At 37.1% G+C, this 24,652-nt stretch overlaps 1 protein-coding gene across 1 annotated transcript in view; it reads left to right on the top strand.

Annotated features, from left to right (window-relative positions):
* Positions 1-23,040, top strand: part of SMARCA1 (SWI/SNF related, matrix associated, actin dependent regulator of chromatin, subfamily a, member 1) — a 31,327-nt gene extending 8,287 nt beyond the window's left edge. The window contains exons 6-24 of the mRNA XM_009899746.2: positions 142-321; positions 2,389-2,544; positions 2,793-2,924; positions 4,258-4,326; positions 5,081-5,190; positions 5,861-6,087; positions 6,612-6,733; positions 7,697-7,849; positions 8,577-8,709; positions 9,478-9,626; positions 10,242-10,361; positions 11,545-11,655; positions 11,856-11,969; positions 13,635-13,757; positions 15,223-15,355; positions 16,278-16,396; positions 16,581-16,793; positions 21,662-21,772; positions 22,457-23,040. Of these exons, the coding sequence (XP_009898048.2) occupies positions 142-321; positions 2,389-2,544; positions 2,793-2,924; positions 4,258-4,326; positions 5,081-5,190; positions 5,861-6,087; positions 6,612-6,733; positions 7,697-7,849; positions 8,577-8,709; positions 9,478-9,626; positions 10,242-10,361; positions 11,545-11,655; positions 11,856-11,969; positions 13,635-13,757; positions 15,223-15,355; positions 16,278-16,396; positions 16,581-16,793; positions 21,662-21,772; positions 22,457-22,528 (2,547 nt within the window). The 3' untranslated portion in view covers positions 22,529-23,040. The remainder of the gene's footprint in view (positions 1-141; positions 322-2,388; positions 2,545-2,792; positions 2,925-4,257; positions 4,327-5,080; positions 5,191-5,860; positions 6,088-6,611; positions 6,734-7,696; positions 7,850-8,576; positions 8,710-9,477; positions 9,627-10,241; positions 10,362-11,544; positions 11,656-11,855; positions 11,970-13,634; positions 13,758-15,222; positions 15,356-16,277; positions 16,397-16,580; positions 16,794-21,661; positions 21,773-22,456) is intronic.
* The last annotated feature ends 1,612 nt before the right edge of the window (positions 23,041-24,652 follow it).

Raw genomic sequence — 24,652 nt, 5'->3', positions numbered from 1 at the left:
ATTGTATTGCAAACATTTGCTGTGTAGTTTGCTTTAAATGCTTAAATGACAGAATTATGTAGTAGGAGAATTGTTTAAAACTTGTTCATATGGTGTTTCATCTCAGCAGGGTTTTTTTTTCCCCCCTCTTTGTCAATGCAGGGTCTTGGTAAGACTTTGCAAACAATAGCATTATTAGGCTATCTGAAGCATTACCGAAACATTCCTGGGCCACACATGGTCCTGGTTCCTAAATCAACTTTGCACAACTGGATGAATGAATTCAAACGCTGGGTGCCATCCTTGCGTGCTGTTTGCCTCATTGGAGATAAAGATGCCAGGGTAAGTGTCCTGTGTTTTACACATTATTTGTCAAAAACTAGCATTTGCATATGCAGAGTTCTCCTTGAGCTACTTCCTTAATTGGAGTATTTTTTAGTAATCTTAACTATGTTAGTGCTGAAAATGTAAAATACTGTGTTTGTAATTAAGAAGAAAAAGCAATTCAGTGAAACTATAGACTAGGATGCAGGTGTCTGACTTACTGTGTTTTCTGATGTCTGCCTCTGATATTTGCACCCTTTTATTTTTCTTTTTTTCTTTTCTATGTTTTCATTGAGTATTTACTAATGTTTCTTTATTGCCCTCACTTTGTTACCTCTTTCTTCACCTTTTTAGGTGACTGCTTCCACTGTTTTCTTGTGTCTTATTTCTGTGCCTTGACTTGTTACTAGAAATCTATTGTAGAGCTTTACATCTTTCATAATGAAGGCCTTAAAATAGATATAGAGTTGTTTTCTAACTTGAAAGGGATCAATGAGCTGGATGTTCCCGTGGATTCTGTGTCTCCCCATATGGATTGCATGGCTGCATGTTACTGCTTGAAAGGCTCCACAGAGGGATCTGGACAGACCCGATCGATGCGCCAATACCAATTGTACGAGACTCAACAAAGCCAAGTGCTGCGTCCTGCACTTGGGTCACAACAACCCAAGGCTTTGAAAGTGTGGCTGGAAACTGCCCAGCAGAAAAGGACCTGGAAGTATTGCTCGGGGTCAGCGAGGTGCATGGATGAGAAGACCAACAGCATCTGGCCTGTAACAGGAGTAGTGTGGGCAGCAGGGATTATGCACCTGTACTCAGTGATATTACACCTTGAATATTGTGTTGAGTTTTGAGCCCCTTATTAGAGGGAAAGACGTCAAAGTGCTGGAGCATGTCTGAAGCAGTGAACATGGTAGAGGGTGTGGAGAACAAGTACTATCAGGAGTGGCTGTAGGACAAGAAGTGTCCTCAAGTTGCACCAGGGGAATCAAAGGGTTGTCAGAGCGTCAGAACAGGCTGCCCAGTGAAGTAGTTGAACTGCTATCTTTGAAGGGATTTAACGGATGTGTAGGTACAGTGCTTAGAGACATGTTTTAGTGGTGGACTTGGTGGTGTTAGGTTAATAGTTGGACTTGATGATCTTAAGGGTCTTTTTCAACATAAATGGCTCTGTGAGAGGAATATGGCTCTACCAGTGAGTTGGCCAGATCCTTCCAGTGGATTTGTCTGCACTGCTCTGTGCAGATTATTTGCATTTGAAGTCATAATAGTTGTACCACAGAGTGTTTATTTCTAATTCTGTGTAATGAAATAGATTGTATTGAAGGGAGGTGTACATCCTCCCTTCATACTTTATTTGCTTTCAGAGTCTCAGGTTTGTATTATCATAAATTCTCATTTCCTTGTTTTCAACTCCATCTCTGTTGTGTGGTGTCTAGTGCACTTCTGGACTTAAATTTGTATTTGTTGGTCAGTGCATAGTATTGTACAGAACAGTCCTGTATTAGGTAGCTCTCTAAGGCTGTTGAGGAGCAGTGCTGTCAGTCCTACTAGTGGTGTACCCTGCTAAGTAAGTTATTGGAGACTTACATGTTTGGCCTATCCTTAGGGTGATTTCTTTCATATGAAATGATTTATATGCCTAGATATGTATCCCTTATGAGATAGAGATGGGTCAGTGGAGGGAAATCTTTAGGAAAGGGAGAAGATAGAGTGGGCTGTGTGAATTGTTTCAAAACACCTTTTTGTGGATTGTGTCTTTGGACAGTTAGCTTAGAGTTGTGGGGTTTTTTTCATATTGATATTCCACAACCTGTAGAAATTACAGAAAAAATTATGCTGTAATTATTTAGTTTTAAATGGAAGAAAACTTGTTTTGCTTAACCCCGGACAATGATCTGTGTGTGCCTAAAGCAGAAAGGATTGAAGGCTTTTGTTACAGTAACTTTCAGTTACCGAAAAGATGTTTCAGAGTCTTCTTAGGCACTTAACACTTCAATGATGTTGGTGGAGATAGATTTCACTGAATTCCATATAAATTGTTAATCTTTATAAATGTTTATTAATCCAATTGTTCTGCTTTAGGCTGCTTTTATCCGTGATGTCATGATGCCTGGTGAATGGGATGTTTGTGTTACATCATATGAAATGGTAATTAAAGAGAAATCAGTCTTCAAAAAATTTAACTGGAGGTACCTGGTAATTGATGAAGCTCACAGAATAAAGAATGAGAAGTCTAAGGTAAACTTAAAATTTGATGTTTTGCACATAGTTTGAGACAGAAGATTCCATCTGATTTTAGCAGATTTTAAGTATTAGATGTGTGTTTTTTAAAATACAACCTGTGAACTCCTGGGTGGTAAATATAAATTTCATAAGTAGCTCACTGTTTTGAAATGTAGTTGACATTGTTCCAGGTATCAGAAGTTGATGAAAATTCATTATGCTTGCATGTACATGCTAGTGGCAACTATTTGTTGTGTTTCTAGCTGTCGGAGATTGTACGTGAATTCAAGACAACAAATCGATTGCTGCTTACAGGAACTCCTTTACAGAACAACCTCCATGAGCTGTGGGCTTTACTCAATTTTCTTTTACCCGATGTCTTCAATTCTGCAGATGTAAGTTCAAGTTTGAAAATACAGTCTTGTTCCTGTTATTTTGATTCCCAAGCTGCAATGCAGAAGAATGACCAGCCTAGTAAGAGACACAGCAGTGTGCCCAGGTGGCCAAGAAGGCCAATGGCATCCTGGCCTGTATCAGGAACAGTGTGGCCAGCTGGAGCCAGGGAGGTCATTCTGCCCCTGTACTCAGCACTGGTTAGGCCACACCTTGAGTCCTGTGTCCAGTTCTAGGCCCCTCAGTTTAGGAAAGATGTTGACTTGCTGAAATGTGCCCAGAGAAGGGCAACAAAGCTGGTGAGGGGTTTGGGGCACAAGCCTTATTGAGGAGAAGCTGAGGGAGCTGGGGTTGTCTAGCCTGGAGAAGACCTTGTTGCTCTCTGCAACTACCTGAAGGGAGGTTGTATCCAGGTGGGGGTTGGTCTCTTCTCCTAAGCGGCCAGCACCAGAACAAGAAGACATGGTCTCAAGCTGTGCCAGGGGAGGTTTAGGCTGGATGTTAGGAAGAAGCTCTTCACAGAAAGAGTGATTGGCCATTGGAATGGGCTGCCCAGGGAGGTGGTGAAGTCGCCACCACTGGAGGTGTTTAGGAAGAGACTGGATGGGGCACTGGTGCCATGGTTTAGTTGATTAGATAGTGTTGGGTGATAGGCTGGACTGGATCTCAAAGGTCTTTTCTAACCTATTCTATTCCTCTGTGGCTTGCCTAACTGTAGACTTATTTTTTTGCTCAGCCTACTTGAAACAGTGTTCTGTTAGTGCAGATAGGGCCTCAGGGCAGTAATAGCAAATCTAATACTTGAAGTAGTTCAAGAATTATGTAAAGTGGAACAAAATCTGGGAGAGCAGTGCAAAATGAAGAATATGAAGCATCCAAATAGGTATAAGCACCTTTTTTTATTTATAATTTTAATCATCTTTTTCTTACTTTATTGTTTCCTTTACTGGAATTGCTTGGTTCCATGGTTTTTGCTCTGTTGCCCATTTCCTTTACTTAAGGATTTTGGTTTCCTTTTCTGTTTCTTCAAGATCTTAACACAAGCACTGAGGGGAAGAATTTGGACACTGCAGTGGTGATCATGGAAAACAATTGTAAATTAAGCAGAGTCATAGTATCTTGTCTGCGGAGTTACTCAGTTGACTTGAGTGCTATAATGTGCTGGGGAGCTGCCACAGAATTGTAGAATGGTTTTTTTTTTTTTGTTTGACTTAGAGAAGTAATTTGTCTCCAGATTTATGCAGCTCTTAGCAGGAGCGAAAGAGGGTCAATGTGTGTCTGTTAAAACCAGAGATGATGAAGTGTTCATATTGATGGTGCTGTTTTTCACCACAGGATTTTGACTCATGGTTTGACACTAAAAATTGTCTTGGTGATCAGAAACTTGTAGAAAGACTTCATGCTGTAAGTAATTAAAGTAATCATGTGTTGTTGCTAGCATACAGAGTGTGGGGGGAAAAAAAACCACCAACCAAAAACCAAAACAAAACCCAAAGACCCCCAGATTATCCTTCATCTTGAATCTGAGATGAACATGAAGGTATTCAACTACAGATATGCCCAGCAGAATTTTCATTAATTAAGTATTGGAACTTAACCATTACAGGTACTGCATTTTGTATTTGAAGCAGATGACATCTGCACATAAAATGTGAAAATTAAGAATTCTGAGATGGTTTTGAAACCACTTGTTACTGTGACTAGTATACATGTGTTGTGCTAGTCTGTGCATGTCTTTACCTTTGTTTTGCTGTGCATGAAGGGATGTTTTTCATCCTGCAGTAACAAAACAAATCAGAAGGAAGTATAGCCTAAATCGCTTATCTTTGAGATGTTGGTATGTTTTGCATATGCTACTAGTTAAAATGAAACAGAGCTTATGTTAAAAAGTAATAGAGTTTAGAAGCTTGTAAGTTTGGTGCTTGCTTAGGATAATAACTGGGATGAATGTGGCAGTCTTTATGTAGTGCTTCATATTTATGTTTGAACTTAGCCTGTTAGTGGATACTAACTTCATTTTGCAGACTTCAGCAAAATTTTTCTGAAGGAATCATGACAGTAGCAACATACTGGTTAGTTCTGAATAAACCTGTTAATTTTGTATTTGAAGTAATCAGTGTTATAAATTTATCTCTGGAAAACATCTTAATTTCTGTAGGTTTTGAAGCCATTTTTACTACGTCGCATAAAAGCTGAGGTAGAAAAGAGTTTGCCTCCTAAGAAGGAAGTGAAAATTTATCTTGGGCTCAGCAAAATGCAGAGGGAATGGTGAGTTTTTATGTAAAAGTAAGATTCTTTTCTGATAAAGAGCAGTACAGCTCTTCACATTTTTTTTTTTTTCTAGCTGCATGTTAAGAGTCAGATGGAGAAGCCTATTTATAGCTGTCTTTGGGGCTTTTTTGAAGATGTCCAAGTTAAATTTCTCAGGAAGGCTAATGAAGTGGGCTGGGAGGAAGAAAGCAGAAATTTCTTTCCCTTCCTTAATTTTATTTGAAAGAATTTATGCCTCCTAAGTCTATTCCTTTGATCCAAGTATGCATACACAGTAAAAATCTGGGCTGAAATTAAAATAAAACTTTGAGGAGCCACATCCCCAGAGATGTGAGAAGAGGAGCCAAGGCAGTGTAGCAGCTTCAGTCAAACAAATGATACCTTTAATCCACTTCATAGTCCTAAAATGAAAGCGTAAGATAACCCAGTAAATGACAGATCACTGTCACTCACAGACAAATTGCATTTCATGTTTAGGTATGAATTTATAAATCCTTATTATCAGCCAGATGTCTTCACCATGTTTTCATAATAGCACAGCTCATTATTATGTAAACAGCAAACTCCTGCATCCAGAAATAAATAACTGGCATATTTCAGGGTTTCATTTATGTTTTCAAAGTATCAAATGAAAACAGAGTTGTTCAAAATTGCCTGTAAACTTCAGGTATACAAGAATCCTGATGAAAGATATTGATATCCTGAATTCAGCTGGGAAAATGGATAAGATGCGTCTGCTGAATATTCTGATGCAGCTGCGGAAATGCTGTAACCATCCATACCTGTTTGATGGTGCTGAGCCTGGCCCTCCTTACACCACTGACACTCATCTCATCACCAACAGTGGTAAAATGTTAGTTCTAGATAAGCTGCTGGCAAAACTCAGAGAGCAAGGTGAGTGCAGTTCATGAACAGTTTGTAAGTAAAACTACTTCTCACAAATTGCATAGATTGCTTCTTGTCTTGCCTTCAGTGAATACATTCATTATGTTCAGTGAGGGTTTTGACATTTTTGTTGTAAATCTTAACACAGAAGGAACAAAGTCTGACAGCTGATGAGGAAGACTAATAATGTGGGGAAGTAGAAGGAAAGAAAGGAGCACAGTCTCCCTTTTGCTAAGAAAATTTGAGATTAGTTTCGCTATGCACATCAGCTGTCAGCCAATTCTCTTGTCATGGTTTTAAGTGTTCTGTTTCTATAGCTGTGTTCCTCCTGTATAGATTATCAAATAACCTGTCTTTAGGAGTAGCTAAATAAGTACTGGAGAAATGACTTCAGAAGAAAGGATTATTTAATAGAGTAAGTTAGGCACAGTACAGAATATTTTACATGAATTCTACTTATGCTCTATAATAGGCTCTGTGATAAGATCAGTGTGAAAACAAAGCCACCACCAAAACCTTCTGTATTCTCTCAGGTTCCAGAGTCCTGCTTTTCAGTCAGATGACTCGCTTGCTGGATATTTTGGAAGACTATTGCATGTGGCGTGGATATGAGTACTGTCGACTTGATGGACAGACACCACATGAAGAAAGAGAGGTTAGAAAGTTGTATATAAGTGAGAAATGCCTTTGGTTTACATACTAGATTATGAAGGGGTTATTTGCATGTATCTATATAGCTACTTCATTGTTTGAAGTAATCAAAAATACTGCAACTTAAAAGGGTAGCTAAGGGTATATGGTTTTCACAGAATCACCAAGGTTGGAAGAGACCTCAAAGATCATCAAGTCCAACCTGTCACCACAGATCCCATGACTAAACCATGGCACCAAGTGCCACGTCCAGGCCCCTCTTGAACATCTCCAGGGATGGTGACTCCACCATCTCCCTGGGCAGCACATTCCAATGGGGAACGACTGTCTCTGTGAAGAACTTTCTCCTCACCTCGAGCCTAAACTTCCCCTGGCACAGCTTGAGACTGTGTCCTTTTGTTCTGGTGCTGGTTGCCTGGGAGAAGAGACCAATTCCCTCCTGGCTACAGCCACCCTTCAGGTAGTTGTACGATACAACTGAGGCTCCCTCAGCCTCCCCTCATAGGGCTTGTGCTTGAGGCCTTTCACCAGCCTCGTTGCCCTTCTCTGGACATGTTCAAGTGTCTCAGTGCCCTTCTTAAACTGAGGGGCCCAGAACTGGACACAGTACTCAAGGTGTGGCCTAACCAGTACAGGGGCAGAATGACTTCCCTGCTTCTGCTGGCCACACTATTCTTGATGCAGGCCAGGATGCCGTTGGCCTTCTTGGCCACCTGGGCACACTGCTGGCTTATGTTCAGGCAGCTAACCAATGTCCACAGGAAAGCAGATTTCATTTGTTTCTCAGGTAAATGAAAAAATACAATCTTTTGTGGACTCAGAGTGGATTTTTTCTACCTGTGCAAACCTACAGTTCCTAACATGTTTAAAAAATTCAGGTTTTGCATGCTGGAAATATCATTAAAAAGCCACCAACATACTGGGAGCTTGTTTGAAAGCTCTGATATTTTTTTTTTTTTAATTTTAGGAAGCAATAGACACATTTAATGCTCCCAACAGCAGTAAATTCATTTTCATGCTGAGTACCAGAGCTGGAGGTCTTGGAATTAATTTAGCAACTGCTGATGTGGTTATTCTCTATGATTCAGATTGGAACCCTCAAGTAGATCTGCAAGCCATGGTGAGTTAGTTCTCTTACACACATTCATTTGTTCTGTGGTTTGTATTTTTTTGTTTTGGGGGTTTACACTTAAACACATGAAATATTTACAGTCTGCATGCTAATTACTGACAGTAGACCAGCTTCCTGGAAGCTGAGTGATTTGTGAATTTTTACAGGATTTTCAGGAAGAAATGAGTAATGTGCAGGAGAGCAAAAGATTTAATGACTCTTACTAAAAGGACAGTCAGAAAATCCTGGTGCTAACAGCTTAAAGGCCAGTTGTTTCATTGTTTTTATTTAAGACTTTTTTTTTCTTTAAATTCAGAAGGAATTAAAGCTCTGGCTGCATGGATTTTGGCCATGACATTAATGGGCTCAGTCCAGGGATGCCAAAGTTTCAATACTTCTGTTAAGTGAGAGAGCTAGTTTGAAAGCAGTATAGATGGGTGTGCACATACATATAGTGCTGTATCTCCATTTCCCAACTGTAGTCTAGACAGGCATTCAGTTACCTTCATTACGATGAGGTAGATGCATTTACTTATATTTAATCAGTCACCTAATATTAAAAGGTGTAATAGCCAGGTATGAGTAAAGGTTACTCTGTTGGTTTTATTTTTTTGTATACCCTTGAATAAGCAAAGAACTAAGAAATATAAGCTAGTTTGTCTGCTGTTCCTGCAAGCTAACTGATTATTGCTTGTGAGTTTTTGTGGCTGAATGCTTACTGGTTTATGTTTGTTAGGATCGTGCGCATCGTATTGGTCAAAAGAAACCAGTACGGGTGTTTCGACTAATCACTGATAATACTGTTGAAGAGAGGATTGTAGAAAGAGCTGAAATAAAACTGAGACTGGACTCTATAGTTATACAACAAGGTATCAACTGTTATATACGTTTGTCTGCAACAGAATTGTTCAGTCCCTTACAGTATAGGTTTAATAACTACAGATGTACAGTATGAGAGAAAGCAGGCCTTGTGTATAATAGCAGTACACTAAGTTGACCTAAGAAATAGTCTAAGTTGCTCACTTGTTCAGATGAAACTTAAAATCTATATTCCTAAAAAATTTGGGCAAAGACTTAGACTGTAAGTCACAAAAGGAAACTACAGCTGACTAGATGCTACTTGTTGTTGTCATATGTTAAAAAGGACAAGAAGAAAAAATTAAATATTCCATGACAGGTAAAAATAATTATATAGATGTGCTTCTGACCACACATAAATTTACTGAATAGTAAAACTGCTATGTGTGTCTTTATCTGGAACAGTTTGTCAAAAACTAAGGTTCTCCAGCTAAGTTTTGAAGGTTGGTTGCGTTTCCAAAAGGATGGGCTGCTGAAAGGGTTTTGGTCACAATTTTGATGGACTCTGAAGAGATGAGACAGAACTTAGAATTTTGGGAAAAATATTCAGGGATGTAGGTTGAAATTAATCAAGCGAGTGTCAAAAACTTATTAATAACTGTTACAGAATACTTTGTTTTTCATCTTGTGTTTATTTTCAGCTCAAGTAAGATGTAATTTATTCTATATGGTTCTTCTGTTTTTCCTTTCTTGTTGTGCTGTGAACTCAAATCACCTGTTTGCATGGTCCTGCTAGAACTCTTGTGTTGTAAATTCCAACACGTTTCTGCTAATTTTAGGAAGGCTGATAGACCAGCAGTCTAACAAACTGGCAAAAGATGAAATGCTGCAGATGATCCGACATGGAGCCACGCACGTTTTTGCTTCCAAAGATAGTGAGCTAACAGAAGAAGACATAACCACAATTTTAGAAAGAGGTGAAAAGAAGGTTAGAGAACATTTTTTTTTTTTGTATGGACTTTGACATGTGTCAAATATTAAATGTGTGTGCTCACAATAGAATGAAATCTGATTGTGTGAATCCATGCCCAATTATTGCTTTACTCTTTGGAAATATTATAAAGCTAATGAAAGATTTGAAGAAGTTGAATTTGTGAGTGAAATCTTCAAAATTTAGACATTGTGCACCAGATCTTAAGCACTGTTTATTTTGTGGACTTATAGAAGGATATAAATTTCATGTTCACATTTCTAATAGACACAAAACCTGCATAGAACTTTTTTCAGGGAATAGGTAGCTCTGTGGAAGAGAACTACCATTTCAGCTCCAAAGAGCTGGGTATGAATTTCAGTTAAATTTAAAAGTTAAATCATACAGTTGTAAGGCTATATCCCAGCATAATGTATTTATTTTAATGGAAAATTTCGAGTCATTCTGTTTGAAATTGAAAAGCACTATGGGTGTCTCTCCTTACCAGAAAAATGTAAGTGAAAGTTTAAAGCAGAAAAAGACAGGATGTGCTAATGATGATGAAAGCTGGTTTTATTTCAGTAAAGATAAAGCAGCTTGATTGAGCCTAAAGGCATCTTTCTGTATTTTCAGACAGCTGAAATGAATGAAAGATTGCAGAAAATGGGAGAGAGCTCCTTACGAAATTTCACTATGGACACAGAGATGAGCTTATACAACTTTGAAGGTGAAGATTACAGAGAAAAACAGAAGGTAATTTTTCTTAGACTTTAAGACTTTAGTTTATGGGTGCAAGCATAAAGGCCATACTAGAAATATTACAGCTATAAAGGTTATTCTCTAGAAGTAAGGAGCTACTGAAAAATTCACTTAGCTCTACATAAGCATCAATATTCTGATTTTTTCCTTTTTTTTTTTTTAATTAACTTTCAGCCCCACTCTAAAATCTGATAATATTGCTAAAATTGTGTCATTTCTTTAGCAAAATAGTATTCTACTATAGTACTGCGGTCAGTGTTATTTCACTGCCAACTGAGAAAGAAAACCAGGCCTGGTAAGGATGTTTGGAACTGGGTTTAAGCCTTTTTTCTGCAGTGGAACTTTTAGACACAAGCATTAATGTCAATTGTTTGTGCAACAATTCACACAATTACAGAAGGATCATCCAAACAAAGAGGTACTACTTGGGGTCCTCAATGTTTCTTCTGAATCTCTGTTTTGTATGGGACACCCGGAATTAGATACATGATGCTGTTAACTACAGAATGTCCTTCTAACCCAGGTTTCTTAAACATTTTGAAAATGCATTTAGGAAAATACAATAGTTAATGAAAACAGAGTGTAGGGTGTGTGTGTGTATGTATACACAAAATCCTTTATTTTTTTGTATGTGTTGATAATTGAATTACAAGAAGCCAGCAAGATATAGCACAGGCTTGTAACATGCTTTATTAATTTTAATTCGAGTAACTTGGTTAAGATTAGTTTGCTGTTAATGGATTATTTTTTCTTTAAGTTTAATTTTTTTGGCCAAGGTTGTAGCCTCTGTAGAGGTTATTCATTGTGATACTTACAGCAGAAGTAATTCATTTATATTGTAAAATGCTATAGAATCCAGACCCCAAGTCCCCATTCCTTCCATTGTGTTTCAGTAGATGGACTCATAACCCTACTTAGATTCTTTTACTTTAGACACCTATCTGTCACTGCACTGCCCTACCTGTGAATTGTCTTTTATGTTTTCAAATGTTATAATCAGTTACCATTTCTAGCTTATTTTTGAGCTGTGTTGTACAGTTCAAATTGTGGAGCGGAACTATCAGATTTGCCATGAAAAAATACACTGGAGTTTTGAAGTGCTGCATTAGTCATTATTTCTGTGACTTTAGGAAGCATGTATTTACTTTAGTATCTTTTCATTCTATTCTGTGTGTAGCTGAGCATGATGGAATGGATAGAGCCTCCAAAACGAGAACGCAAAGCTAATTATGCAGTTGATGCTTATTTCAGAGAAGCTCTACGTGTTAGCGAACCCAAAGTCCCCAAGGTAATATGCTGGGGAGTATGGAGGGGAGGGAGGGGGTAGGCTTTTCTTTTGCTCTTCTCTCCCATATTGCATCTCCTGCTCTCTATACTGGTCATAAAATGAATGTATTTACAAAGTGATAGGTTGCCAGTGCAGCTGAATTATGGCAGGTTATTTGCACAGAAAGTGATCTTATATAATGTATCTGTGTATTTTTGAAGGCTCCACGACCTCCAAAACAACCAAATATTCAGGACTTCCAGTTCTTCCCACCACGGTTGTTTGAACTCCTAGAAAAAGAAATTCTGTATTATCGTAAGACTATAGGATACAAGGTAATGAGGTTTTCCTCTTCTGATTAACAAAATGTATTTGTATTCCTGTTTGTTGGTGTGCAGCATCCCTGACAGTAGCTAAATGAGTTAAATGAGACAGTAACTGGAAATATCATTCTAGTCTTGTTTTTGGCAAAGTGCTTCTCATTGTGAAGGAAATGTCTTAGATCCTCTATTTCCTTGTTTCTGTTCCACTGCGGAGCAGAGAAGTAATCTGAAACGCCTTCCTTCATTAAAAAGTTGTATCTGTGTAGCTGTGTTTTGTGGTGGGTTCCAAGTAATAAAATAGAATAGAAAAGAGACAGTACTGATGCTTCATAGATGCTTCTCAAAACCAGAAGTGTGATATGTGTTCTAAGGTGAGAAAACAAACACCTGCCAGGGTAGGATTTTTTCATTATAGCTTTTGTATATCCTGTGCAGAAAGTAATTTAGGATAATATGTAATTTGACCTTGTGTTAATATGAAGGGTAAATAAGGTGACATCAATTTTCCTCACACTTTGCAGGATATAAAATGTTTAAATCTGTGGAGAAGTCTGACTGTATTACTACTACAGAAAGAAAACCAGACAACAGACTTATATTTTTTTTCCTCTGCAATACCTTAGCTGAATTTCTCCCTCTCCCTGACGACATTACAGGCTGAGCAGTAAACACAGATTCTATTTTGATGCTGATTTTCATTACTTGCACCAGTATTGGCTGAGTAAATCAAATAGATCCCCTACTTTCAGACATGTAACTTATTTTAAAAAGCCCACTGTTTCATGGCAGATTGCAGCAAAAAGAAATCACACATAAAATGTGTTGGAGAACATAAACTTGTCATACAAAGCAACGGGCAGGAAATTGGTGTTGCAAGAGAGTGGAATTCATACTGACAAAGCGTTTTCAAGAAAAAGCAGGAGGTATCTTAGAACCTGGTTTGAAGCAAAAAGAGTTTTATGTGGATGGTGAGATACAATTAAGAAAAGAATTCATGCAAGTATAGTTAGCTTAGGGAAAGAAATTATTCAATTAATGCTCCAGCAAATAAGGATGAGAGAATTACTGATGTTGACAATATGCATGTAGAAAGAGAGGTGTTTCAGTCCTGTTAATGAAATTTGTCATACTGGATAGGTCAAATATGAACACTTCTTACCTTAAAGACTTGCTAGGGGTGAAAGTGCTAAATATGATTTTGTTCTGCTTTGTAATGGAAGTGCAACTATCTGAAGTGTTTGTTATTGAAACTGAAGACTGTCATGAACAGTATCAGAAGGTATCAAATAGCTTAAGACCGTGCTTTTTGTGCCAGTTTTAAACCACCAAAGCAAAGATGTTAAAAACATCTCTTAACTTCTTTGCCTTTTGCCTCAGAAACCTTTAAAATCTACAGAGTCTTTCTGGATGCTGTTTTATGACTTGTTTGCTGTGGAATTGCAATACACAGTTTAAAGGTCACAAACATTAAATTGGTGTTGGTGTGGAGAGGGACAGGTAAAATGTTGCTAGACCTTGTCTATGTCATATCTGTCTAGTCCTTATATTGACAGTGTGCATAGCTTCATTGTAAACCTGGCAGAACTTAGGTCAACTGTAAGCCAAACTTGATGGAGAAGTGAGCAGTCTCATTAAAAACATGGTTGCATTACTGCTTATTGATACCCCTGATTTTAGGTCCCCAGGAATCCTGATCTCCCAAATGCAGCTCAAGTACAAAAAGAGGAGCAAAAGAAAATAGATGAATCTATGCCTCTGAATACTGAGGAAACTGAAGAGAAGGAAAAGCTTCTGACACAGGTAAAATAAAAACAGCTGAAGTATTTAATATTTTTTTTTTTTACATGTATGGGATATAAACACTAAAATAGTAAATGTGCACAGGAGAGCTACAATGATGTTATAGAGAAAAGAAAGCACACAACATGCAGTGGTTTTGTTTGGCTTTACTTTGAGGGATCTTTCTTGTCCTGTGACAAGTTTGTTACTTAGCCACTCTTTCCTTCAACGTCTGCAACATTTCTGAGTCCAGAATAGTAGATGCACTATCCACCAATACATGCCCTGAGTACAGGGGCAGAATGACTTCCCTGCTCCTGCTGGCCACACTATTCCTGATCCATTAATTTTGTCCCAGTTGGTTTGTTAGGCATATTCTGTTTATACTGGGACTGAATCCCTGTTGCTGGCTAGTTTCTTGACTTTTGGCACTGTTATCCTGCTAAATAGGCTTATTAAATGCTAACTGTTAAGGAGGAAGGTATGTGTCAAAAAGTAACACGATATTTTGATTAGGAAAATTTTCAGTGAAGGAATTGGGCATAGAGTACCCCAGGAAGAAATTGTCAAGGGCACAATTTGACTGTTAATTTCACCTCTTCATAGCAGAGAAAACATTTAAGGTGGTGCTGCTATGCATGTCAGTACTGCTGTTAATGATTAAAAAGAAATGTTTGTATTGTGTGTATTTGACTTCTTGTAAAGATGCTCACTAATTGTGGAGTGAGCTTTTTCAGCTGGAGAACTGACAGAGTTCCTTGTAAATGTATTTCTGTGATGAAAGTGTTAGTGTTCTGCAGATTGCTCTTCAGGTGTGATTTTCTTGTTTGTTTGTTCTTGATGTTTTCTCCTTTCCTTGACTTTAAACTGTAATGTCTCATTCTTGCATGATGTGTTTGTGCATTTTATCTCACTTAACTGTTCAGTTTGGGATTAATTTCTTTGAAACCTAACAAATTTTCAGTTTGACTGGGCTATGGAGTTTACATTTGATTGCATCTTCTTGGACTAGAGATTATTTCTTAATATGAAATGATCCCTTGTCTGGTTTAAGGTTTGTAGATGTGCAAAGCTGAAGCTCTTGCCTGCACTCTTCTAAGAACTTGTAATGACACTGACATTGGTGCACTCTGTAGTCCTAAAAATGACAAATGTCTTATCTCCTGAAGGGTGACAAAATGACAATAACCTGTCATTGAACTTGTTTCTTTGGAGAGCACCACATAAAAAGTTTTAAAGAAGAGTAAAAAGCTCCTACTAGTGCCTGTGGAGTCATGCACAAAAATAACTCGTTAGACTTTTAATGATTCAGTAATAAACCCTGGGGAATACAAGTTTATGGAAATCCTGAAAGACCATTAACCACTGTAATTATGTGATGGCACAGAGGCACTGCCCATTAGAGCAAATGATACATACCTAAGACAAAATGCCAAATGTTTCCTTTCTGCTTAGTAAGGCCTTCTTGCTTTCTTGCTGCTTACAGGGTTTTACAAACTGGAATAAAAGGGATTTCAACCAATTTATTAAAGCTAATGAGAAATACGGTCGTGATGATATAGACAACATTGCCCGTGAGGTAGAGGGAAAGTCACCTGAGGAGGTCATTGAGTATTCAGGTTTGTCTCATGGTGTCACCATCATTTTTGCTTTACATTCTTTTAAGATCCCAAGGTGTGGAATTTGGATGTGTGTAAGAATAATTTTGTATTTTTAAAAGTACATGGTGGTTATTTTAGAAGAGTCAGTTCTGTTAAAAAGGATGCATAGGATGCATTTGCAGCACAGGCTTTCCTTTACCCCTCTTTGAAAACCTGGCGTGGTTAATTCCCATTGACAGCATGGTCTTTGGAATCACAAGGTTGCCTTACAGTGGCACTGTGGGTTTTTATGCTGTGCATACATGTGCTGTTGTGGCTAGCACACGGATCTTTTACACTGTGCTTTTACATCTGTACAGAGTTCTTCCTCTTTCATTTTTGGATTTAATTTTACTAAGAGCCTCTATAAAATTTTAACTGTAGTGTTCTTTCTATGGCTTAAAAAAGGAAGAGCTCTGCAACAATTCCCTTCAGAGGGTTGAATTTATTTTGGGTTGGCTAGGTGTTATTGGAGGAGTCACAAATTGCCATCTTATATGACTGATGGACTAAGCAGGCTCTGACAGTAGAGAGAGTAAAAATTGAAATTGGAATGTTTCACTACTAGAGCTGTCCTGACCTGGTTCATCATTGTTACAAACAGTATCCTTAAAAGTAACTTTCTTAGAGTTTTACAGGACAACAAGTAATTATGTTGAATGTAAACTTTGTTCCAGTTGTTACTAAGCCTTTGCTTATAGTTAACTTGTATAAAACCTTTATTCAGTGTATTTTTAAGTTTATTTCTTGGCTGTATAGTAAAAGGGAGAGTGTTAGTACATCTTTCTGGATTTAATGGAACCACAAACTGCATTCCTCTTTGCTGGAGTGCCTCAACTGAGTAAAGTAGTAAGAATAGAGGAAAATGTTTCATTTTACATTTTATGTTTTGTGCTTTTAGCTGTTTTCTGGGAACGCTGTAATGAACTACAGGACATTGAGAGGATCATGGCTCAGATTGAACGAGGAGAGGCAAGAATTCAGCGGAGGATCAGTATCAAGAAGGCCCTCGATGCTAAAGTAATCAGTGCAGGTTTTTTGTTTTCTGCAGTTGACTTCTGCCAAATTCCTTCAGAAAAGGAATATTTGGGGCTGGGAGTTTCTGCCTTTTTATGTAGCATATATACAATATCATGTATCAATCTACACAAATGTGTAAGAAATCCTTTATGTTTAATAGTGCTTATTTTTGTTTTGCATTCAGATTGCAAGGTATAAAGCACCTTTTCATCAGCTGCGTATTCAGTATGGAACAAACAAAGGGAAAAATTACACAGAAGAAGAAGACAGATTTTTGATATGCATGTTACACAAGATGGGCTTTGACAAGGAAAATGTGTACGAGGAACTAAGGCAGTGTGTGCGCAACGCTCCTCAGTTCAGATTTGACTGGTTTATCAAATCTAGAACTGCAATGGTAGGTATCAGTTATGTGAACTTAAGTCATTCTGTGAAGTATCTTGTTCTTTTTATGTGATGGTGCTTAATGAAAACTTGCTTTTTTTGCCAGAATGTTGGTGTCTAGGAGAGGAGTGCTGAACAAATAACTTGGTTTTTTATTCTCACTTCTAGTTTTTAACAAAATAACCTTCTTCCATAATACAGCAAACAACACAATACAGCTGACAAATTAGAAAACCTGCCAAGCTGAAATCCTGTGGTACCCAGAGGGATTAATGCAGACGTAGACTGTCTTTACAAATACCCATGTTGCTTCTATCACAAACTAAAAGTTTTACGAAGCAATGTGTCTTAAAATATGACTGCTTTTCACAGCTATTGGACAATACTGAAACCATCTGATTATATACTGGGCTTTTCTAATATTTGTACTTCATTTGTAAAAGCATGAGGAAATTTAGTTATTGATACAAGAATTAAGATTTAAAATGCCATTTGTAGTTGCCAATAAGGATTATCATGTGCAAGTGCTTAACTTTTTCCCTGAAATTTGTTTTGTACTAAGAGAATATAATACAAGTTTGATAGCAATTAGTCTAATATTCTGAATTTTAGCGATGTATTTGTTCCTTTATCTGAAGAGCAGAACCATTCTTTTTTAATTCAGTCATTAAGTGGGAAGTGATAACACTGACAGAAGCTTTGGTGGTTTCAAACAGTAAGTCATGTAGGTACCAGCTTCAGAGTATGGGTCTTGTAATGATAAAAAAGCCTTTGGCTCTGCCCTGAAGATTTTGCTCAGATATCCCCTGATTCACTTTGTCTTTCTTATGACTGAAATTTTTAAGTCTGTGCACCTTGTGTAAGGAGCACAAAGGTGTATTTTCATGTTAACACACTTATGTGGGGAAAAAAATGTGCCTTTTTTAAAAATAACTTTACTCACTTGCAATGAGTGAGAAATGGAACATTTTTGTTGTCTACTTGATTTGTCATGGCTGGTAAGAGCAGAGCACACTGTCCCTTACACAGCTGTCACAGAATTCTCCCCACTCTTTTGTAAGAAAATTCCTAGTTAAATACTATGCTGCAATCATGTATCTTAAATGTCATTTTGTATACAAATCTGGCTTTTTTAGTAGTCCAGTTTAGCAACTGCAGAACTTGTTCATTATTATTTACTGTCTTAATTTCCTGGCCTCAGGATTTGTTTATAAAATGTTCTTTCAGAGTTGTGGGTACTGTGCTAAGAACAAATAAAACATAAAATATTTAAAATGTGTATTTGAACAGGTGGGAATATTTGCTTTTCCCAGTGTTTCTTATAATTATGCAGTACATTTTCTGCTTGATATTTCAGCAATTAAAGTGTCTGGATAGTGCAGCCGTTAGCCCCTAATTAAGAAGAATTACAGGCCTTCCTCGCTAAAATGACTGTTTAAAGAAATACTGGATTTTAAAATGAAGTCCACAAGGAGAGAAACCTCCAGTATTTAGCTATGAAGTTACTTTTAAGCTGTCTGTGGAGGAATCCATTTAAGTAAATCATAGAAATGGGTACTAGAAATTAAAGATGTAGCTCGACATTTAATATTATTTGATATGTAGTTAAGTCAGGAGTGGAGTTAAATATTCCATTTAAATCTTCTTGCAGATCATTCTATTCCATATAATTTTCTTTTTAAAGTGGATAGGAATCATTTGCTAAAGTATGGAAATACCTTCTGTGACGTCTAATGCTGAAACTGAGGCTCCGGGAATATAGTAAATCTATTGTCTTACGTGTTCTCTTTAAGATTATTAACAATAGTAATGTTAGGGTTTCTGCTTTTACACACTTGAAAAAGCATAGTATGAAAATGCAAAGCTAACACAATCTTTCAGTTTCACCATACATATAATTTTCTTTAATGTTTTTAATGGATACATGTAGATTGATAGCTTATAACTGCCAATCACTGATAAGACATCCACAAAGGTCAGGATAGCTGAACACTTAACTTCTATGGGTCCCTTTTGTACAAGCTAGGTAATTTTTAGGAAGAAGGGTGCTGGTAGTAGATAAAACTTCTTAGAATACTGAAATTCACATGTGATCTCAAAATTGCCATTTGTTACATTTAAACTGTTGAGAAACAAGATAAAGGGCAGCATGGTTCTGAAAAGGACCTAACAGGCTCTTTGGGAAAACTTTGTGTTCTGCTAACCACTAGATGTCTCTTGAATTCCACATAAATAGCTAATTTATCTTCCATCTTCTTGTTTCTGTTTCTTCTCCCTCTGAAGATTTCTTTTTGGAAAACAAATTCTGCTTCATTTATTTATTCCAAAACCAGATAGTTTACCCAAAATGTAAGTTGTAAAGAGACTGAGAGTGCCTAAAACTGTTGCATTTTTTTCCCAACTGAGCACAGAGGTTTAAATTTTTAATTAGAGTTGTTATTGTTCTTTTATTTCTGTCCATGCAGGAAGAATGTGAAATATCATGACATTAGTGAATCATGTATCTGTTTTCTGAAATCATAAATTATGCATGTTTTCTTTTATCTGTCTTCAAACCCTACTCAGCATAAGACAAATGACTCCTCTGTAAATACAGGAATACACAGACCTGTTGACAGAGCTTAGGACTACTTTCTTCACTCCCAAATCAGCATCTCTGCTTTCACTCATGCAGAAGGTGATGGTTCAGTGCTCCCACGTTACTTATTGCTATACTAGTCTTTATATCAATGAAGGGGTGAGCAAAGTGTGTCTTGCCTTTCTGCATCCTAAAGAGAAAAGTGTGAGGCCACACTGAATAAAATCTAAACTCTTAAGGTGCCAGCCATTTTAAACTCTTCAAGTGTACTTTTAACATATTAAGATACTGAAATTTCAATACCTCAGTGCAGAATTTATCATGTAGGTTCTTTCTGATGGTAGAACTTGAAAAACTTGTGTTCATGTCACATCTGTCAACTGCTTCTGAAATTTTTCCTAAGAAAATTGGTTTTGAGACCATCTTCTGTCCACATCATGTTGTTCTGGACTTGTGGTCCCTCTGAAAAGTGAGCATGAACCTCTATGCTTCAAGAAATGTATTTATGCAAGCATTTTTCCTCAGGAAAGAGGAGGATTTTTCTTCATGCCTTAGGCAAGTAGATGAAGGTTATTTTTAAGTTCTTTCTCATTAATTGCTTGTCTTGAATTTAACACAAACCAGTTTCTCATATACTAGGCATTATGTACCTGATAGTTACAAAGGAGCAGCTTGTCATCATTGTTTCCCTACAGCTCCTAAATCTGAGTGCTGTACACACAAACTTAAATGTAAAATGCTTCTGGCATATTGACAATCATCTTTCTACTTCTGCCTTTTTATCATCTCTATTTATCATGCCTATTCATCTACAGAATACAGGTTTTTTGAGACAGAGGCTCTCTTATGTTCTTTATTTGGGATTGCAATCTGTGTTGGCATGTCTTGCACTTCACTTTTCTCGGACTGGTTGCCTTTTTATCTAAAACCTGTGGCTGGAATTTGAGTATTTTTATTGGATGAAGTGAGAGTATTTTAACTCCAGCAGGACTGTTGCATTTTGTGGCACCCTGATTTGTGTTTGAGCCTGTGGAGTTACCTTTACATGGATTTGGGAGAAATGGCTACTGTGTGGAAACCTGCTTATGTGAGGCTGGAACATTTCTAGTAAGGAGTTGTGAAGGAAAATGCCTGATAAGTTTTTCTTGGTTTTGCTAAAAAAAAAAAAAAATCACTTGATGGTAGGATCCTTTGTGTCCATTCAGAATTACAGAGCTTTCACCCAAGGCCATGAAGCACCCATCATAGAGGAATCTGTGGAAGCTAGAGAACTTAGGGAATGTGGTTAAACTTCAGGGTATTAATGACTCAAAGATGAGTCATCTGCTTGACTGCTTCAAAACACTGGGGATCAAAAAAGCATTCAGGCTGTGTCGTTTTCCATCGTGTAGCATGATGGCTGAGGCAATATACAGGTTACAGATGCTAAGAAAACAGACTACTTCCTGGGCAGAAAGGTCACTCATTCTCTTCATTGCAAGTAGATCAGTTGTAGGTTAAGATGTATGCCTTTTTTTTTTTTCCTCAGGAGGAGTTGAGTTGAATGGAAAAACCTATGCATTCTCATTGTACATAGAACATACTGAATAATTCTAATGAAAACAAGTACTGTTATGTGTGTAGTAAGAACTTTTCGAGATAAGATACAAGAAACTGTACAAGTGAGTAAGTTGTGTAAACCAAGCCACTGGTTAACTGCAATGCAGATTCTTGTAGAGTTTTATTGGAAATATTTTTTCAGCATTGTACAGCATTTAATCTTGATCACTTTCAGACTTGGAAGGCTGGATGCAAAAAGCATTTAAGGCCTGCTACCTTTAGGGTACTGTTTGGCTAAAAAATACAACTGAGCTTTCATGATTTAAGATGGGATAGCTTTTGCCAAATTGGAGCTCCAGAGTATCTCGCCACAAACTAGTCTGTGTGCCACAGAAAAGTATTGCTTAAGATGGCTTTGATTCCTTTTCTCTCTGCTTTAAAGATGCACTTGATCTCTCTTTTTCTAACATCTGACATAGTGTGTTGGCAGGCTATAATTTGCTTCATCTAAACAAGATGAAAGATCAAATCAGTCTTTTGAGGGGGGTCAATTTGGAAGATACAGCCAATCCTGCAGAAATCCATGTTGGGAAGTTGAGCATTTCAGTAATCTGTCTGTTTATACAGAAGGGTACAATAAGGTAGAAGCTGATGAACAATAATTAAGCTAATATAATTAGGACATGAATTTTGAACACATATTTATGTAAATGAGAGGATTAGTATAATTTATTTAGAGAATCTGATGTTTTCTGTTTCCTTAGGAGTTCCAGAGACGCTGCAATACGCTTATATCCTTAATAGAAAAAGAAAATATGGAAATTGAGGAAAAAGAAAGAGCTGAAAAGAAGAAAAGAGGAGCAAAAGCTACAACAGTATGTTTAGCAGTATTTATTTTACTTGTAGTGGGGTAGAATTCAATTATATTTTGGGAGAAAATGAAAAGGATAATTGTAGCCACTGATCATTTTAGAAGAAAATATTAGTGGAGAGATTAACTTATGAAATATTTGTCTGTTCACAGCTCCTAGATTTTATGTAGTTATTCCTATTTCATAGGATTTTAAGACTTTTTTTGAGAAGAGTCTTTTAAGTATCAGGGGAAGAGTCTTTAAGAAGATGTAGGACTGCCCTCCTACCTGTATGTTTACACCACGTGTCTGCTTTAATCTCAGATTGTTATTCTTCCCCTGCTTAGTATTTCCTGGAGGAAGAAATTATAGGAAGTGGTTCTTTTATTTTGAAGAGCTGACATCTTTAGAACAGAATTGTTTATAAGTCAAGATCCTGATTTTTTCCATCGAGTTCATGTTATGTGTGGTACCTGTACCACTGAGACCGTGTAATGGTTTCCAAAAGATAAAAAGAGAGCAGAATTAAGCATCTAATGTGAGGATACTTTTTTTCTTTTGCCCTTCCACTACATCCTTCAAAGCTGAATTGAAATATATAATACATTAGGGCAACTCAGCTTCCTGAAGAAATATTTATTTATTTATTTTGGTAATGCCACTATTTCAGAATCACATTGAATTGATAATTATTTCCCCCCTTTTCAGTCACAGAAGAGAAAAGCAGACTTGGCTGCTGACAACTCTGGAAAAAAAGATGCTAAGAAAGTGAAGTCATGAACCTGAAAACTGAATGTTAAATGTAAAACTGCCACTTTCTTCTCTCCATCTAAAAGTATTAATTGCCAACTTGTTTGTATTCATGGTACTCTCCCCTAGATCCCATGGTTTAATTTTGCAGATTTTGTATACTTTATGATGTCTTTCTCTACCTAAAATGTGTAGCTTTATATCTTATGCATTCCAGTATTTTTGTGTACTGTATTTTGTGGGTTTCATGTCTTTGGCAAAATTCACTCAGTCCTTGTTTTTTTGAAGCTTGTGCTGAGGTTTTAGCTTTTATATGTTTTATATGCTGCTGCTTTGAAAGAAAACTTAGATTCTATAGCTGTAATATTGTTGTTTCAGATTTTAAATTTATATGGCTGTTGGAGAATAAACTGACTTAATTATTTGAAGAGAAATATACTTCACCTTTATTTGCCCTGCCCTCTCTCCCTTTTTAGCATAGCTACATTAGCGTGAATGTTAAGGTTTGTATAATTGTGCCTTCATCATCGATCAGATTGTTGTGGTTTGTGTTTGTTTTTTTTTGAGGAGTACTGAGGATCAGGAGCATGACAGAACAAAAAAAAAAAAATCTAATGAGACTGACATCCTTGTTTGCTGTCAGTGTTAAATTGACATTTTTCTCTGAAAGGTTCAGAAAGAAAGCCAGCAAATACTTACACTTTTTTTTTTCTTTTTATCACTGTTTTCTGCTAGGCTTCATACATGCTTAAACATAGGTTGAAGTGTTTATCAGAATGACCTCTAGGTGAAAACTTTTCTATGCCTAATAAACTGAAGCAGTCACCTAACAGCTTCTTTTTCAAGTAACAAACAAAATAATTCATCTTCTTGTTGGTAGGCTGTTGAGCTATCCTGCCTTGTGCTAAAAGATCTTTGTTGCTCTAATTATCTCTACGAACTTTCTGCTTGTACCTTTGATTCAACATGTCAGTCAGAAGCAATGGGGATATATTATGGAGTGCTCCTTTTTTAGTATTCTTATTTTAATGAAGGGATGAAAGTGTTGGATGTATGATTTTTCGACTTTGCAAGAATGGCCTTTATTAAGCAGGTTCATAGTTTCCGCTCACCTTGGAGTCTCTGCCTTTTTCCTGGATCAGTAGAACAGTGACTGTGACATCTCATGTTTTACTTTAATCTTCTGTCTCTGATCTGGTGTTTAGTATGGACCTTGTTACAGTGAGACATGCCCTCATAATGTCAAGTCTAGATTAATGCAGTGTGCTTTACATGGTACTTCCCTTGAAGACTACTTGTAAATTTCTTCTAGTGCAGTTTGTTTCCTTCTGTGTTTAGAGGTGTTTGGAAATGAAAGAAAAAAACAACCCTCTTTAAACTTTGTATTTCATGCTTTGCATTTGCTACTTTCTTCTGTGCTTGTACAATTCAGGACTTCTTAAAAAGTTCTTGAGTCTTAGGACAGAGTTTTGCCCATTATCTTTTATGTCATTGAAAATATATTGGAATGTCTTTGAAGTTTTCTAGGACTAATCTCTGTAAGCTTGATGAGTAATTTCCAGCCTTTTTTGATAGTCTGTGTTTAAGGTTTGGGACAAAATGAGTTTGTGGCTTGGTTGGGCATTTTGAAAGATAAATGATTTGATTTTGTATTTTGGAATGGAGCTTTTCTTTGGGGACCAAGTTGTTAATTATTTAGCTGGCCTTTCACTTGTAAGACTTGTGTTTAAAAAAGAAATAAAAATTAATCTGAGATTGATCTGATGAGTTGAGACCTACAGCTGATAATGATGGGGCACAACTTTCAGACAGGAGGTTAGTGATGGGTGTCAAAACATACTGTTAAATGAGTATTCAACCCCTGTGGGATAGGTCTGCTCAGAAGAAGGGAGATGACTTTTGAAGTAGTATTTTTGGTATTGGAGTAGCTGGCATTCGATTTTGTCCTTGGGAGAAGGACATCCTGTGTAATTATGGGCTGGAAAAAGGCTGTGCAGCTACATATATAATCACAAATCCCCGGAGCATTGCTATTAATAGAGAGGAAGATGCCTTATTTACATTTGCTTTTTGGCTCCTGTGTCAATCAGTTTATGAAATTATAAAAACAAGTAAAAAGAAGAGAGAAATAAAGGATGGAAGAGCCAATCACAT

Source organism: Dryobates pubescens, chromosome 18, assembly GCF_014839835.1.
Source record: "Dryobates pubescens isolate bDryPub1 chromosome 18, bDryPub1.pri, whole genome shotgun sequence".
NCBI lineage: Eukaryota > Metazoa > Chordata > Aves > Piciformes > Picidae > Dryobates > Dryobates pubescens.
This window is presented reverse-complemented; position numbering and strand designations above follow the sequence as displayed.